Source organism: Engraulis encrasicolus, chromosome 4 (genome assembly GCF_034702125.1).
Source record: "Engraulis encrasicolus isolate BLACKSEA-1 chromosome 4, IST_EnEncr_1.0, whole genome shotgun sequence".
Classification (NCBI taxonomy): domain Eukaryota; kingdom Metazoa; phylum Chordata; class Actinopteri; order Clupeiformes; family Engraulidae; genus Engraulis; species Engraulis encrasicolus.
In genome coordinates this window covers 12145723-12159084 of record NC_085860.1, presented here as the reverse complement: position 1 = coordinate 12159084, position 13362 = coordinate 12145723, and the positions used below count along the sequence as shown (strand labels likewise).

General features: G+C 43.5%; 1 protein-coding gene across 1 annotated transcript in view; it reads left to right on the top strand.

Annotated features, from left to right (window-relative positions):
* Window positions 1–13362, top strand: part of cacna2d4b (calcium channel, voltage-dependent, alpha 2/delta subunit 4b) — a 52433-nt gene that overhangs the window by 26730 nt on the left and 12341 nt on the right. Inside the window, exons 17-26 of the mRNA XM_063196009.1 lie at window positions 424–513; window positions 772–843; window positions 953–1014; window positions 1937–2004; window positions 2155–2200; window positions 2496–2593; window positions 3255–3348; window positions 4498–4590; window positions 5219–5349; window positions 5830–5898. Coding sequence (XP_063052079.1) covers window positions 424–513; window positions 772–843; window positions 953–1014; window positions 1937–2004; window positions 2155–2200; window positions 2496–2593; window positions 3255–3348; window positions 4498–4590; window positions 5219–5349; window positions 5830–5898 — 823 coding nt within the window. The remainder of the gene's footprint in view (window positions 1–423; window positions 514–771; window positions 844–952; window positions 1015–1936; window positions 2005–2154; window positions 2201–2495; window positions 2594–3254; window positions 3349–4497; window positions 4591–5218; window positions 5350–5829; window positions 5899–13362) is intronic.

Here is a 13362-nt window from a genome sequence, read left to right as displayed (position 1 = left end):
GTACATGTATGCTGCTATTATTTTATGTATTACTGGTGGGTATTCAGTTCATACAACATGTATATCTGCAGGCGTACATATATCATACTTATTATTATAATTTTCTTACATTTACCCAAAGAAAGTTGGTGTGACCACAATTTTGTATCAAATAGTTACATGTGGAATGGTCGGTGTGCATGATTCGTTTAGTATGCCCCTCTGATCGTCTTCTCTCCTCCGTACCTCACCTCTCTTGTGTGTCTGTGTCTAAGTGTTCTCTCTCCTGTGTACTTCTCCTGTGTCTGATTGTTCTCTCTCCTGTGTACTTCTCCTGTGTCTAATCGTTCTCTCTCCTGTGTTCACCTGAGTCTAATCGTTCTCTGTCCTCTGTACCTCACCTCTCTTGTGTGTCTGTGTCTAATTGTTGTCTCTCCTGTGCAGTATAAAGATGAGAAGAAGCGCCTGAAGCCTAAGCCCAACTACAACAGTGTGGACCTGGCAGAGGCAGAATGGGAGGACACAGAAGAGATAGTAAGACACGCATGCACGCACACACACACACACACACACACACACACACACACACACACACACACACACACACACACACACACACACACACACACACACACACACACACACACACACACACACACACACACACAGACTTTCATCCTACTTGTTCTTGACAATAGTTTGTGTGTGTGTGTGTGTGTGTGTGTGTCTGTGTGTGTGTTTGTGTGTCTGTGTGTGTGTTTGTGTGTGCGTGTGTGTGTGTTCCCTGAACAGCTGAGAACGTCCATGGTGAAAGGTGAAACTGGCACTCTGACATTAGATGTGCGAGCATCGGTTGACAATGCAGTAAGTGGATGCAACTCTAAATCTTCTGCTTAGGCAGCTCCTTTAAAATCAATTCTTTTACAATTGTCAAGTACTGACACTCATCCAAATTGTGTTGGTCTCATTGCAGAAGCGGCCGTTATATCTGAAAAATGACTATTACTACACTACCATTGATGACACTCCATTCAGGTACAAAGCAATAGACAACAACATTTTCACTGTCAGTGTTTCATGACAATTTCATTTTGTGTGTATTGACACGACTCACGACACGTTATTAATATCATCAATATATCAGTGATTTTCCTATTTGGACTGAATTTTGATGAAATAAGTTTAAGTTCCCTTTGATATGACTGGTAATAATGACTGCAACTCCATTGCACTCCAAAATGTTGACATTAACAAGGATAGGGCAACGGGAGTTAGTCTTTCAATCTGGGTGTTGTAGGTTCGAATCCCACCTGACCTCTCCCTACACCTGCATCCATGACTGAAGTGCCCTTGAGCAAGGCACCTAACCCCACATTGCTCCAGGGACTGTAACCAAGACCCTGAGAAATAGTAAATGTATGTCTCTCTGGATAAAAGTGTCAGCTAAATGTAATGTAATTCAATGTAATGGATAGACCACAAATAGCAACATGATGTAGAGTTGCTTCTTATCCATTGGCACTCATTATTACAGGAGTGATTGCTTTTTCATTTGACAAATTTCATACAAATTTCCAGACCAAATGGGAAAGTTGCTTGTGTACATGACAATATCCCTCACTATCGTATACACTCACAGATTTCTGTGAAATGAACACAAAATTTAGTATACAAAATGTATGGCAGTTTCACAGATTTTGCCAAAATTCCACAATGGGGTCACAGAAGACTTTCCGTGATTTTTTTTCCTCCCAAAATTATTCTTTAGCTAATGGTTACACTTGTTTTGATCTGGACACAGCTTAAATTGCTATAGTATTTTTTCATTCAGTAAGACATTATGCGTTCCTACAGGCTGTATTCATTTGACAGAATTCTGTGAGATGAGATTGTAAGAACTCATTGTAATAAGAAGTGTATTTCTGAAATATTTCTGTACATCTCTTTTTCTTGTCAGCTTTGGAATGGTGCTGACTCGTGGCCATGGCCAGTACATGTTCTTTGGAAACGTGTCTGTGGAGGAAGGTAATGACTTCTGTATTTACAGGCGCTCTTGAACCCTCAGTACCATTAACAGTTTGTCTTAGTGAGTTTTTCTGTGACATGTTTTATAATTGCTATTGGATAAGTGCCATGTCTGTGTGTGGGAAAGCTAACTGAGGGACTCTTCTTTAGGGCTGCATGACCTCGCACAGCCAGACCTGTCCATCGCTGAAGAATGGTAAGATATCCACCTTGTAAACTCACGATTATACACAAGGGCGTTGCCATTACTATTTGTGTCCACCTATCGCTTGGAAAAGTACTGCTTTTTAACTGTGCGTGTGCGTGTGTTTGTGTGTGTGTGTGTGTGTGTTTTATGATTGTTTTGTTGGCACCTGTATGAAGAAATAGAGTAGAGTAATAGTATAGTAAACTTTACTAATCCGCAAGTGAGTAGAACTTTATCAATCCCCAAGTGAGTAGAACTTTATCTATCCCCAAGTGAGCTTCTCTATGCTTTTGACCCTCTGCAGGACCTACTGCGAGACTGACATCGACCCCGACCATCGCAAGCTCACCCAGATGCAGGCCGTCTTGAAATACCTCACGGGGAAGGACCCTGACCTGGAGTGTAAGATTGCTCTATACTTTTTCTGAAATATTTTCACATCTGTTTAGTTGTAATCTTTTACAATACGAATGTTACGTGTTTAGTGTTCATTCAGGCCCTCCCTACAGTATGTGTGTGTGTGTGTGTGTGTGTGTGTGTGTGTGTGCGTGTGCGTGTGCGTGTGCGTGTGCGTGTGCGTGTGCGTGTGCGTGTGCGTGCGTGCGTGCGTGTGTGTGTGTGTGCGCGCTCTTGCCTGTGTCTACGTACCTACACGAGTGCATTTGTCTGTCTGCCTGCATGCACAGAGTACTGTACAATGTGTCATTGCAAATACACATAGATACAATCACCAATACGTCACATGAATAACCCTTCATGAAGCCTGCAGAGATCCAGATGTTCTGTATATATTCATGTACAGCTCCCGTGTGTGTCTGCTATAACAAGTGAAAGCTAATAAGTTAATGTACTGTGCAGCTCCCATGTGTGTGTGCCATAACAGGTGACTGACAGTTAATAGTATATTCATCCTCTCAGGTCCCATGTCTGTGTGCCATAGCAGGTGTCAGTTAATAGTATATTCATCCTCTCAGCTCCCATTTGTGTGTGCCATAACAGGTGAAAGCGAATACTGTAGTACAGTGTATTCATGCCCAGCTCCCATGCATGTCTGTTATAACAGGTGATGAGATGTTGCTGCAGCAGCTGCTGTTTGACGCCGTGGTGACCGCACCAATGGAGGCCTACTGGACCGCTATGATGATGGATGCTGGCGGGTAGGAAATAGAATAGAATTTTACCTCTAAACAAAGACCTCTGGAGTAGAATAGAATTGTACCTCTAAACAAAGACCTCTGGAGTAGAATAGAATTGTACCTCTAAACAAAGACCTCTGGAGTAGAATAGAATTTCAGCTCTAGAAAAAGGCCTCTGGAACAGAATAGAATTTCAGCTCTAGAAAAAGACCTCTGGAACAGAATAGACATTTACGTCTAGAAAAATAACTTGAGAATAGAAGAGAATAGAATGCCTTTTATTGCTTATAGTGTACATTGTACATGTGAATAATGACATTCACAATGACATGAAAAGCACTCACTTCTGGGCAGACATTAAAGAGATATACTATGGGACAACACAGTGGCCTATTTAAAAATTAGGATTACTTACATTACAGAATAGAAGAATACGTTAATGGTATCATCAATACCCATTTCGGGTGGAAGAGAGATATGATGCATATACTTCCAGCTACTAAAACGTTTACATTATAGATCAAGTCCTTAAAATTTAAAAACATGAATAATGGTTTTCAAAAGAAATTGTAATGTTGTAATTGTAAACCCCACTACCTCACTGACCTCCTTCACCCCTATGACCCCTCATGATCCCTGCGGTCCTCCTCTATGGGCCAGCTGGCCATCCTTTGTACCAGGCTCAAGGCCACCAGTGACAGACCCTTCCATGTAGCTGCTCCTCTCCTTTGAAACAAACTGCCCGACCACATCCAGAACGCCCCTTCACTGGCCTTGTTTAAACAACATCGTAAACACATCTTTTCTTGGAGGCTTATGGCTGCTAGTTCCAAAAGCGCGCACACACACACACACACACACACACACACACACACACACACACACACACACACACACACACACACACACACACACACACACACACACACACACACACACACACACACACACACACACACACACATTACACAGATACCATGTTAAGAGTCCTTGGATGTTTTGAAAGACGCTATATTAAGTGAAAGAATTATTATTATTATTATTATTATTATTATTATTATTATTATTATTATTATTATTGTTGTTATATGATGTACTGTATTTTGAACGTCCTAACTTGTATTGTATAAATGTACGGTAACTGTGGTATCGCCTCATTTGTCTTTGCAGAGTGGAAGCGGGAATTGAGACGGCCTTCCTAGGAACCCGTTCTGGCCTGCTGCGAGTAGCCCGATACGCAGGGGTCGAGCAGCGCGTCGCAAAGTGAGTCAGACTTGACCTACAGCACATAGAGTCATATTACAGCATTTGGAATGTTCTACATTGTATTTGCTTTTGAAGTTAATTACTGATTTGACTTAACTCAGACAATACTTACATGGGTCATTAGTGGGTGAATAAGTACTCTCTTGACTGCTTCTCTCATCAGAGTCCCACAGAGTCTTAAAAATTGGCTACGTTTACATGATGGTTTTGATTCCGAATGATTAATTCCGAATTAAATAGTTCAGAATAAAAGTTATTTTCCGTCGAGTTTACATGAAGCACTTTCATTTCATTTCGAATAAACGTCTGGGGATCAGAAAGCATTTCGATTGGACAGAGATGCACATGCTGGGTCATGCAAATTTCACCTGAGGGAGTGGTCGCCAAGTCCCAGGAGATTCCTACTAGTGGGATGGCTGTTATTCAAATAAATAAGAATAAATAAGAAATCACTTTAGAGCTGGCCTTTACACCTTCAACTCAACTACTTTATTTGTAATTTAGTACCCAGTTAAAAACAGCTTTTAGGAACAAGTCCGCTTCCCAAGTCTTAGTTTCCTTCCACATCATACTGTATCAAAGCATCAATTACACTCGCTCTCATCTGCACAATTTCTTCCCACAGGAAATTCCTGACCCCGATAGACAAGAAGAACTTGTTCACGGTGGATCACTTCCCCGACTGGTACCGCATCGCAGCGGAGAGCACGCCAGGACGCTTCCTCTTCTACATGCCCCAGGAAGAGGACAACAAAGGTACTGCAGGCCAGTGCAATGTCATAGCCTCCAGCCCAGGCATCCTGCCCAAGAGTTGATATTTTATAGTATTTCTTTTCTTAAAAAAAAAAAAAGAAAGGACAGTATGAGAATGTGACTGTATATCAGTTGAGGAGAGATGGAGGAAGGATCAAGAAATGACCTCAGGTCCGGTTCAAAGCCTAGTCTGGTTCAAACCCTGCTCCCTGTATATATGGGACACTAGCCAAAGAGGCTACGGCACCCCAAGAGTTTCATATTTTATGGCATTTGTTTTCCTGGAGTGCATTCACAATCACACATTGATATTTTGTAATAATATGTACTGGAGATGGCATTTAAAAAACGTCCAATGATGTGAAAGTAAGTAATGCTCTTTCCCAGTCGGCCCCCTTCTGGAAACGGCAGGCCTACGGGACATGCTGGTACTGTCCCATACCTGTGCACTTACTGTGAGTGCTTCTCTGCTCTGTGTCACAGGAGAAAGGATCATCATTGCTATTACTGCGGCGACGGTCACATCTGGGAAAAGGACTGCCATAGCTGCCGGTGAGTACTTCTTCTGATGTTTTACGGGACTTTTATACAGTAAAGGTGTTATTGCTGCTTTATGTACATCCACATCAATATTTGAAGAGTTTTGTGGCAAAACCACCATTTATCACTTTTTCATTTCATGATTGGATACTGTGTGATTGTTCAATCGTCTATGTAATATTTTGAGAACATACTTTTTAATCCTATATAAAATGCTCTTTGCAATACAATTCCATGGAACGCCCAATACAAAAATGTCAATTTCATTTTGCAACGCAGCTCTTCATTTGTATTTAAATGTTTAGAGTTGGTATCGGTTGACCTCTAGTGGACCTGAGTTGACCTCTTCGTACGGTCTGCATTGAGACGTGTCCAGGAGTGTGCATGTGTTGCCTGCCGCTAGTGCTGCCAAAATAGGGGCCTTCTCAGGTTGGCAGCCTCTCCTCTCCTCTGCTCTGCTCTCCATGTGAACGGTACAAACATGTTTGTAGCAGTCTCCTGGGTGTGTGCAATGGCTATCATGGACAATTTACCTTAGGCATTGTTGAAATAGTCACCGCTTTGCTGGTAGTTTATTAGGTGAACAATGTAAAGAAGACCAGTGTGGTGAGTGTGGTTATCCCCCCTTTACGTGGATTACTTTTGCTGCACATCACCACCACCTGGACGGTAGTTGTGCACAGGGACTCTGCTTTGAGCATGCTAAAGTGTTTTGTTTTGTTTTGTGCTATGCACATGTTTTTTTACACAAACTACAGTAGAAGACGTGTCAGAGTTGAAAGGCTTTTGAATCCTGAAGACCCTTCTCCAGTCAGATGTTGTGGGTCATGGGTGAAATATGTGCCTTGATGCATGGGATCCTTAATGGCCTTAGTTTATTGCGCCTTCCCATCAAATGTCATGACTATGAAAATCTTCTGTATGTCGTTCCATACAATCAGTTGGCCTTGTGGATTCGTGTCATACCTGAGTACCTGAGTACCTGAGTACCGGCTCAAAAGACTTGAATAAATAATTTGTTTATTGTTTGTTCCCAAAACCATAATATCCAATCCAAAAACCATAACATTCCAAAAAATATGGTGTTTAAGTTACCGAGAAGCACAAACAAACATTGACTCAAACGGCGACAAATAAGCATCAACAAATACACACAGTATATACCACTGAATATTTCCAAACAGAGTTCTTAGCCTTTGTGCTTACAGTATGTGCTCACTTAATCTCTGGAAACTAAACGAGTCCCTATCCTACTGTAACTCAGGTAGTCACTTACAATGGTCTACATTTCTCAGCATTTACGGAATAGGAAGACTGATCAAAACAATCTATCTGGAATGATCCATAGAAAAATATCCGGATAGTAACTGAGACAGTGCATGAACATACTCTGATATTTAAACAGATACAGAGAAATACAGTGTATACTTTTACAAGACATTGGAATGTTCATGTGAAATTGACAACATTAACCATTCTATTCCATTTAAGCAATATAAGTGATTTGTCCAATACATTTTCCCCAGCATACTCAATAAGACATTAGCCATGTGATGACATCAGCCATGTGCCGGACTTTTACCAGGAGGAAGTTTTGACGCATGAATTGCTATATAAATTAGAATTGCATTGAAGTTTGATGCAAGGGCCTGAACACCTTGAAAGTCTTTTTTGGAACAGTAGATGCAGCTTTTCAAAGTTTCATAGTTTTCCTTGAAGAGGAAGAGCTCTGCACTGCTGCTTTAGGTTATCATATCACCATTTATTTTCGTGTCGTGCTAAATTAGAAACATATGTTCTCTTCAGTCTTATAATGATAATTATACTTATTGCCCAATGAAAGGAGCTTGACCTTATTGTTTCTTGACAGCACTTAAAAGTTTGTTATTGCACAGTCCCGAATATGGCTCCTTTTACCACACAGCATGGGATCCATTTAATTTCAATCAGGTCATTAAAATGATGCACACACACACACACACACACACACACACACACACACACACACACACACACACACACACACACACACACACACACACACACACACACACACACACACACACACACACACACACACACACACACACAAAACACATTAGCACAGCAGGTGTCTAAAAGCCCGGCCATCTACTGTCTAAAAGATGACATGACAGGACAACTCCATTTCTCAAAAAAAAAAAAAAACATCTCAATGTCTCCCAAAGTAACCGCAAAAGAATCAAGAGAAATGGTTGATGTCATTAATAACATACAGTACGTCAGATATACACCACGGTTTGATGTTCTCCAGAGTTAGGACTGCGTTATTAATACTGGTAATGTAAATAACATTGATCAGACTAATGTTGGTCGGAAACACACAGAAACACACACACACACACACACACACACACACACACACACACACACACACACACACACACACACACACACACACACACACACACACACACACACACACACACACCAACTCAATTAATAATGTGGAATTTCGTCACACGCACACCTCCCTTGCCCCGGAGAAAAGGTCAGACACACACATCTTTTCATGTTGACATTGTAACTAAAGTCACACCCTTGTTACCATGACAGCATGTTTGTTACACGCACACCTCTCTTGTTACTCTGAAATAATGTGTTATACACACACCTCTGTCGTTACCATAAAAACACACACCTCCCTCATACGCACGCTTCCCGTGTTACCGTGACAACCCTAGTTATACACAGACCTCCCTTGACAGCACCACCTCAGCAGGGGGCGCCACCTTGGTCTTGGCCACGTCAGGCAGCAGCTCGCTCTTCTCCTCCGCCTCCATGCCCTTCTCCTCCCCACCACAGGTGCTAGCGCCCCCTAGTGTCAGCTTGCGCTTCTTGCCCTTGGCCTTCCTCTTCCTCTCCTTCTTCTGGTACTTGGCGGCCAGAGAGGCGTACACGCAGCCGTAAGTGGCCGCCACCACCATCATGACGCACACCACGCCGCACACCACCCCGGCCACCGCCACCGTGGCCGCCGCCCGCCTCACGCTCACCGCCCGGTACCGCTGCCGTACGCAGTCGCTGGAGCCCTCCGCACCCCCGGGCAAGTCTTGGCCCACGTCCGCTGGGCCTTTGGGGCAGGGTAGGAAGCCTCCGCGGGGCAGGCAGTGGCTGAACATCTCGGCGGGCACGGTGCGGATGTCACGGCCCCACAGCTCTCGGGGCGTGCTGCACTCCAGGGAGTCCACCTGGCCACCTGAGAGACAGGATAGAGACATGTCTTCAGTTAATCCATCCACTTAAAATGTGTTAGTTTTACATTAGATTGAGATTTCTGATTTACAGTACATTTAAAAAAAAAACCTATAGTAGGCCAGTAGATGTCTCTTTTTATGTGTTTGAGCATCCGCATTTATTATTGTAAACAAAACTGTAAACTAATTCTAGACCCATCTGCACTACAGTGCCACCACTTTCACTGGCATGCTGTATTCAACACACACACACACACACACACACACACACACACACACACACACGCACACACACACGCACACGCACACGCACACTCACACTCACACTCACACACACACACAAACACACAAACACACACACGCACACGCACACGCACACTCACACACACACACACACACACACACACACGCACACACACACGCACACATAGACACACATACACACACACACGCGTGCGCGCGCGCACACACACACACATGCACGCAAACACACGCACACAGTGTCTCTACTAGAAGACTAATAAGAATGTGTAATATTAAATTGGACTGAAGTCGTACGTTTATAAAACATTGTCTGTACCGGCGGCATGTATCACTACACTACTTACCGCGGTAGAGCATCCACTCCAGCCAGTGTTTGAGCTCCACCAGGCTGCAATTGCACTCCCAGGGGTTCCCCCCCAGCTGCAGGCTCTGCAGGCCCTCCAGCGGCTGGAACTCGGTCCTGGGCACGCCCCGCAGGCCGTTAGCCGCCAGGGAGAGCCATGCCAGCTCCGGCAACCCCGACAGCAGGCCGCGCGGCAGCACCGCCAGCCTGTTAAGGGACAGATCCAGACGCCGCAGCCGGCTCAGACCCCGGAAGAGGTCCCTGCTGATGCGTTTTAGGCCGACGTCGCTGAGGATCAAGTCAGTCAGCTTGTCCAGGTCACGGAAGAGGCCTGCGGATAGGGGTGTAAATCACAGCCTCCATGACGATATGATTCGATATCGATTTCTCAAAGAAGGAATTCGATTATTTTATATACTCAAGAATACCCTATGATACGATATGATTTGATTTGATTCATTTTTTCTACAATTTCTTTTACACTTCTATCATGTTATGGAGCTAGGGCGTTGGGCAGGGGCCAACGATTTGATTATTTTCGATACTTGAGAATGCCCAACGGTACGATACTATTCAATTCAATCATCGGTCGTAGTGGGATCGATGCATTGATACAGTACCTGCGGGCAGCTCCACAAGGGGGTTGTTGGAGAGGTCGAGTCTCTCCAGTTGGGTGAGGTTGGATAGAGCCCCGGCGTGGGGCATCGTGATGTTGTTGCTGGAGAGGTCGAGGGTCCTCAGGGTAGTGCTGGGCCATATGGAAAAAAACTTACGTCACGATATGGATTGCTTTATATCACGATACCAATACATATTACGATATACCACAATGACATGTGTTTTCAGTTACTCTCTTTACTTTGTCTTTATTGTGTCGTGTCGCAAAATCACGCTTCTTCAAAATGAATCTTTTTATTCTTTTTTTACAATTACATGAACTGAAATTATATTAAATTGTACATTAGCTGAAATAATGGATAAAATACGTTTATCATGATAGAAATGATAGAGGAGAAAGGGCATGATCAGAATAACGATATACTGTATATCGTCATATTGCCCAGCCCTACCTCAGGGTGTTAGCGCTGGAGAACGCCCCAGGCTCCAGGACGCTCAGGTTGTTTCTGGAGAGCTGGAGAGTGTAGAGGCCCTGGGGCAGGTGGTCCACGACGGTTGCTAAGGAGGTTATGCCCTGGTCGCTACAGACCGCCTCAGTGGTGCCAGTGCAGGCACACCCAGCGGGGCAGCTTCTAACCATCGACACCACACCCAGCAGGCAAAGGAGATGCGCCCATATTGCTATAGTTAGAAACAGAGAAATGCATTTAAACATTCACGAAATTCATGAATTATGCTAAAGCATGCAAAAGCTATAATTTAATGTTATTTGAAGTATACTGTAAATATACTAGTATCATTAATCTGCAAAACTTTGCTTTTTGTCATAATAATACCCTCTGTGACAGAAGTGTAGCGGTTAGCAACTGGGCTACATGAAAGATATAGACACAAGACTGTAACAGTCGAAACGTCACCCTATCCTAAACAAAGAAAAAGTTTTTTGAGTGAGCAGACTCCTCTCTCTAAAATTATAGTCAGCCTTTGTCCATGTACTGCACCTTTTCCTGGGATAATGTGCACAATCTTCACCTTCCACTCTTGTTAGTAAGGGAACATGCAGTATCTTCAGACTTACCCAGTCCATGCATCCTGCTCCCGATCACCTCAGTGTGGCGCCACATACCCATCATGCATCAGCACATTATGGCCCGGCACCCAACTGGACATCTCACTCGGGTCAGCATAGAGAGGCTGAAAACTGGTGCTGTTCAAGAGAACATGGGGTTGAACAAGAGAGATATTTTAGAAATGGGTAATAATGGCTACAAAGACTGATTTTTATGTTAGTCATTGTTCTTATCCTTTCTTTTTCATTTACTTTATTATCCTTGCTTATGCATCATGTGAATGAAAAGTAAGAAACTGACGGCCATACAGATCTGGCAAAACTTCTTGGTGACGATTTCCCCAATTCACGCAATGTTGTTAAGCAACAAACATCAAATATGTAATTTTTCATATGATGCACCAATTGAACACATGCATTACAAAATATTTGTTAAATCAGATAGATTTTTTGTCTTGATCTTTGTGGTGTAAATGGTTTCTTGCATTCAGATCCATACACCTGCATTTAATCACTGACTAAAAATGTACCCTGGCCTCATAAAATATATTATTGCTGAGACTATTGCTGCTTTGTTATGGTCCGTTGATCTCTGAATTTCATAGAAAGTAACTTCTAACATTATGATCAGTTTTTTGGAAATGTATAATTGTTAACATTTATTCCACGCCCATAGAAGAAATGTTTGGAATACCTTTTTACTTAATCTAACAAATGCATCTGAGGTTACATGCATTATCCCCTTTGTGCAGAGCCTATGTTATAACCTTACTGACACCAAAATTGTAATGGCTATGTCTTAATCTGTTACTTAAGGCTCTCTGTAATGTCATAGCATGTTGTCATGAATGTAGTTGAGTATTTTCAGCAAATGGCGAATAGGCCCACTGGTGACCCAATCTGCACGAAGAGGCTACGGAATTTTAGTCAATTTTGGTGTAACATACATATACATGTATGTAATGGCCTGTATTTGTAATGACCTCTTTCTTGAGGTACTCTTTGTACTCCTGCTACCGTCCCTGACAGGGTGCTGGGGCATGTCAGCTGCCGCCACGGCTCTGTACAGCTCACCCAGAATGCACCCCTTTCGGCATGCAGGCACGTGTGCAATGTAGAACATTGGGACTGAATGAAGGAGCACAAGACAGATGGAGAGAGTGAAAGAAAGAAAGAGAGAGAGAGAGAGAGAGAGAGAGAGAGAGAGAGAGAGAGAGAGAGAGAGAGAGAGAGAGAGAGAGAGAGAGAGAAAATAAGAAAGCGAGGATGCCAGAGAAAGAAACAGATACGAGATGGCCATGGCCCCTTGTATGCTCGTATTGTTTGAGAAAGCCATTAAGAGTTGACCCTCAGGCCCGTGCTTTGTCATCGGTGGCACGCAGGACTGCAGTGCGTCCTACCACCAATGGAGACTTTGTTCCCAGCATGCACTTAGTTAAGTCAAGTGAAGCGAAAGCCCTACTGGGAAGTTCCAACTCTCATTGTCATTGTGACACAGCACCCTGCAGCACACAAGTACACACTGCACACAACGAAATTGCATTTACGCCTCACCCGTGCAAGGGGGCAGCCCAAAAGTGATCAATGCAGCCGAACGGTACCATGCCCAGGGTACCTCAGTCATGGAGGAAGATGGGGGATAGCACTGGTTAATAGAAGCCCTCTTCTCTGTCTGTCACGAGTGGCGCTCCACCCCCCCTCCCCTTCAAGGTCCGCTGCTAAGGTTTTGGAGGCATAACTGGCAGCATAACTCATAATGAAATAATTGTAAAAATTATTTACTAACCAATAACAAATTTTGGGGGCAAAGTGGTTGGTGCCCCAAGCACTGGTTTGTGCCCCAAGCACTGTGTGTACTCTGCTTATGTCTAGCAGTGGCCCTGGCACCCCGTCTCCCCTCCTCTCCATATAATCTGGGGGCACAGGAGCATTGATATAGCCTGAGG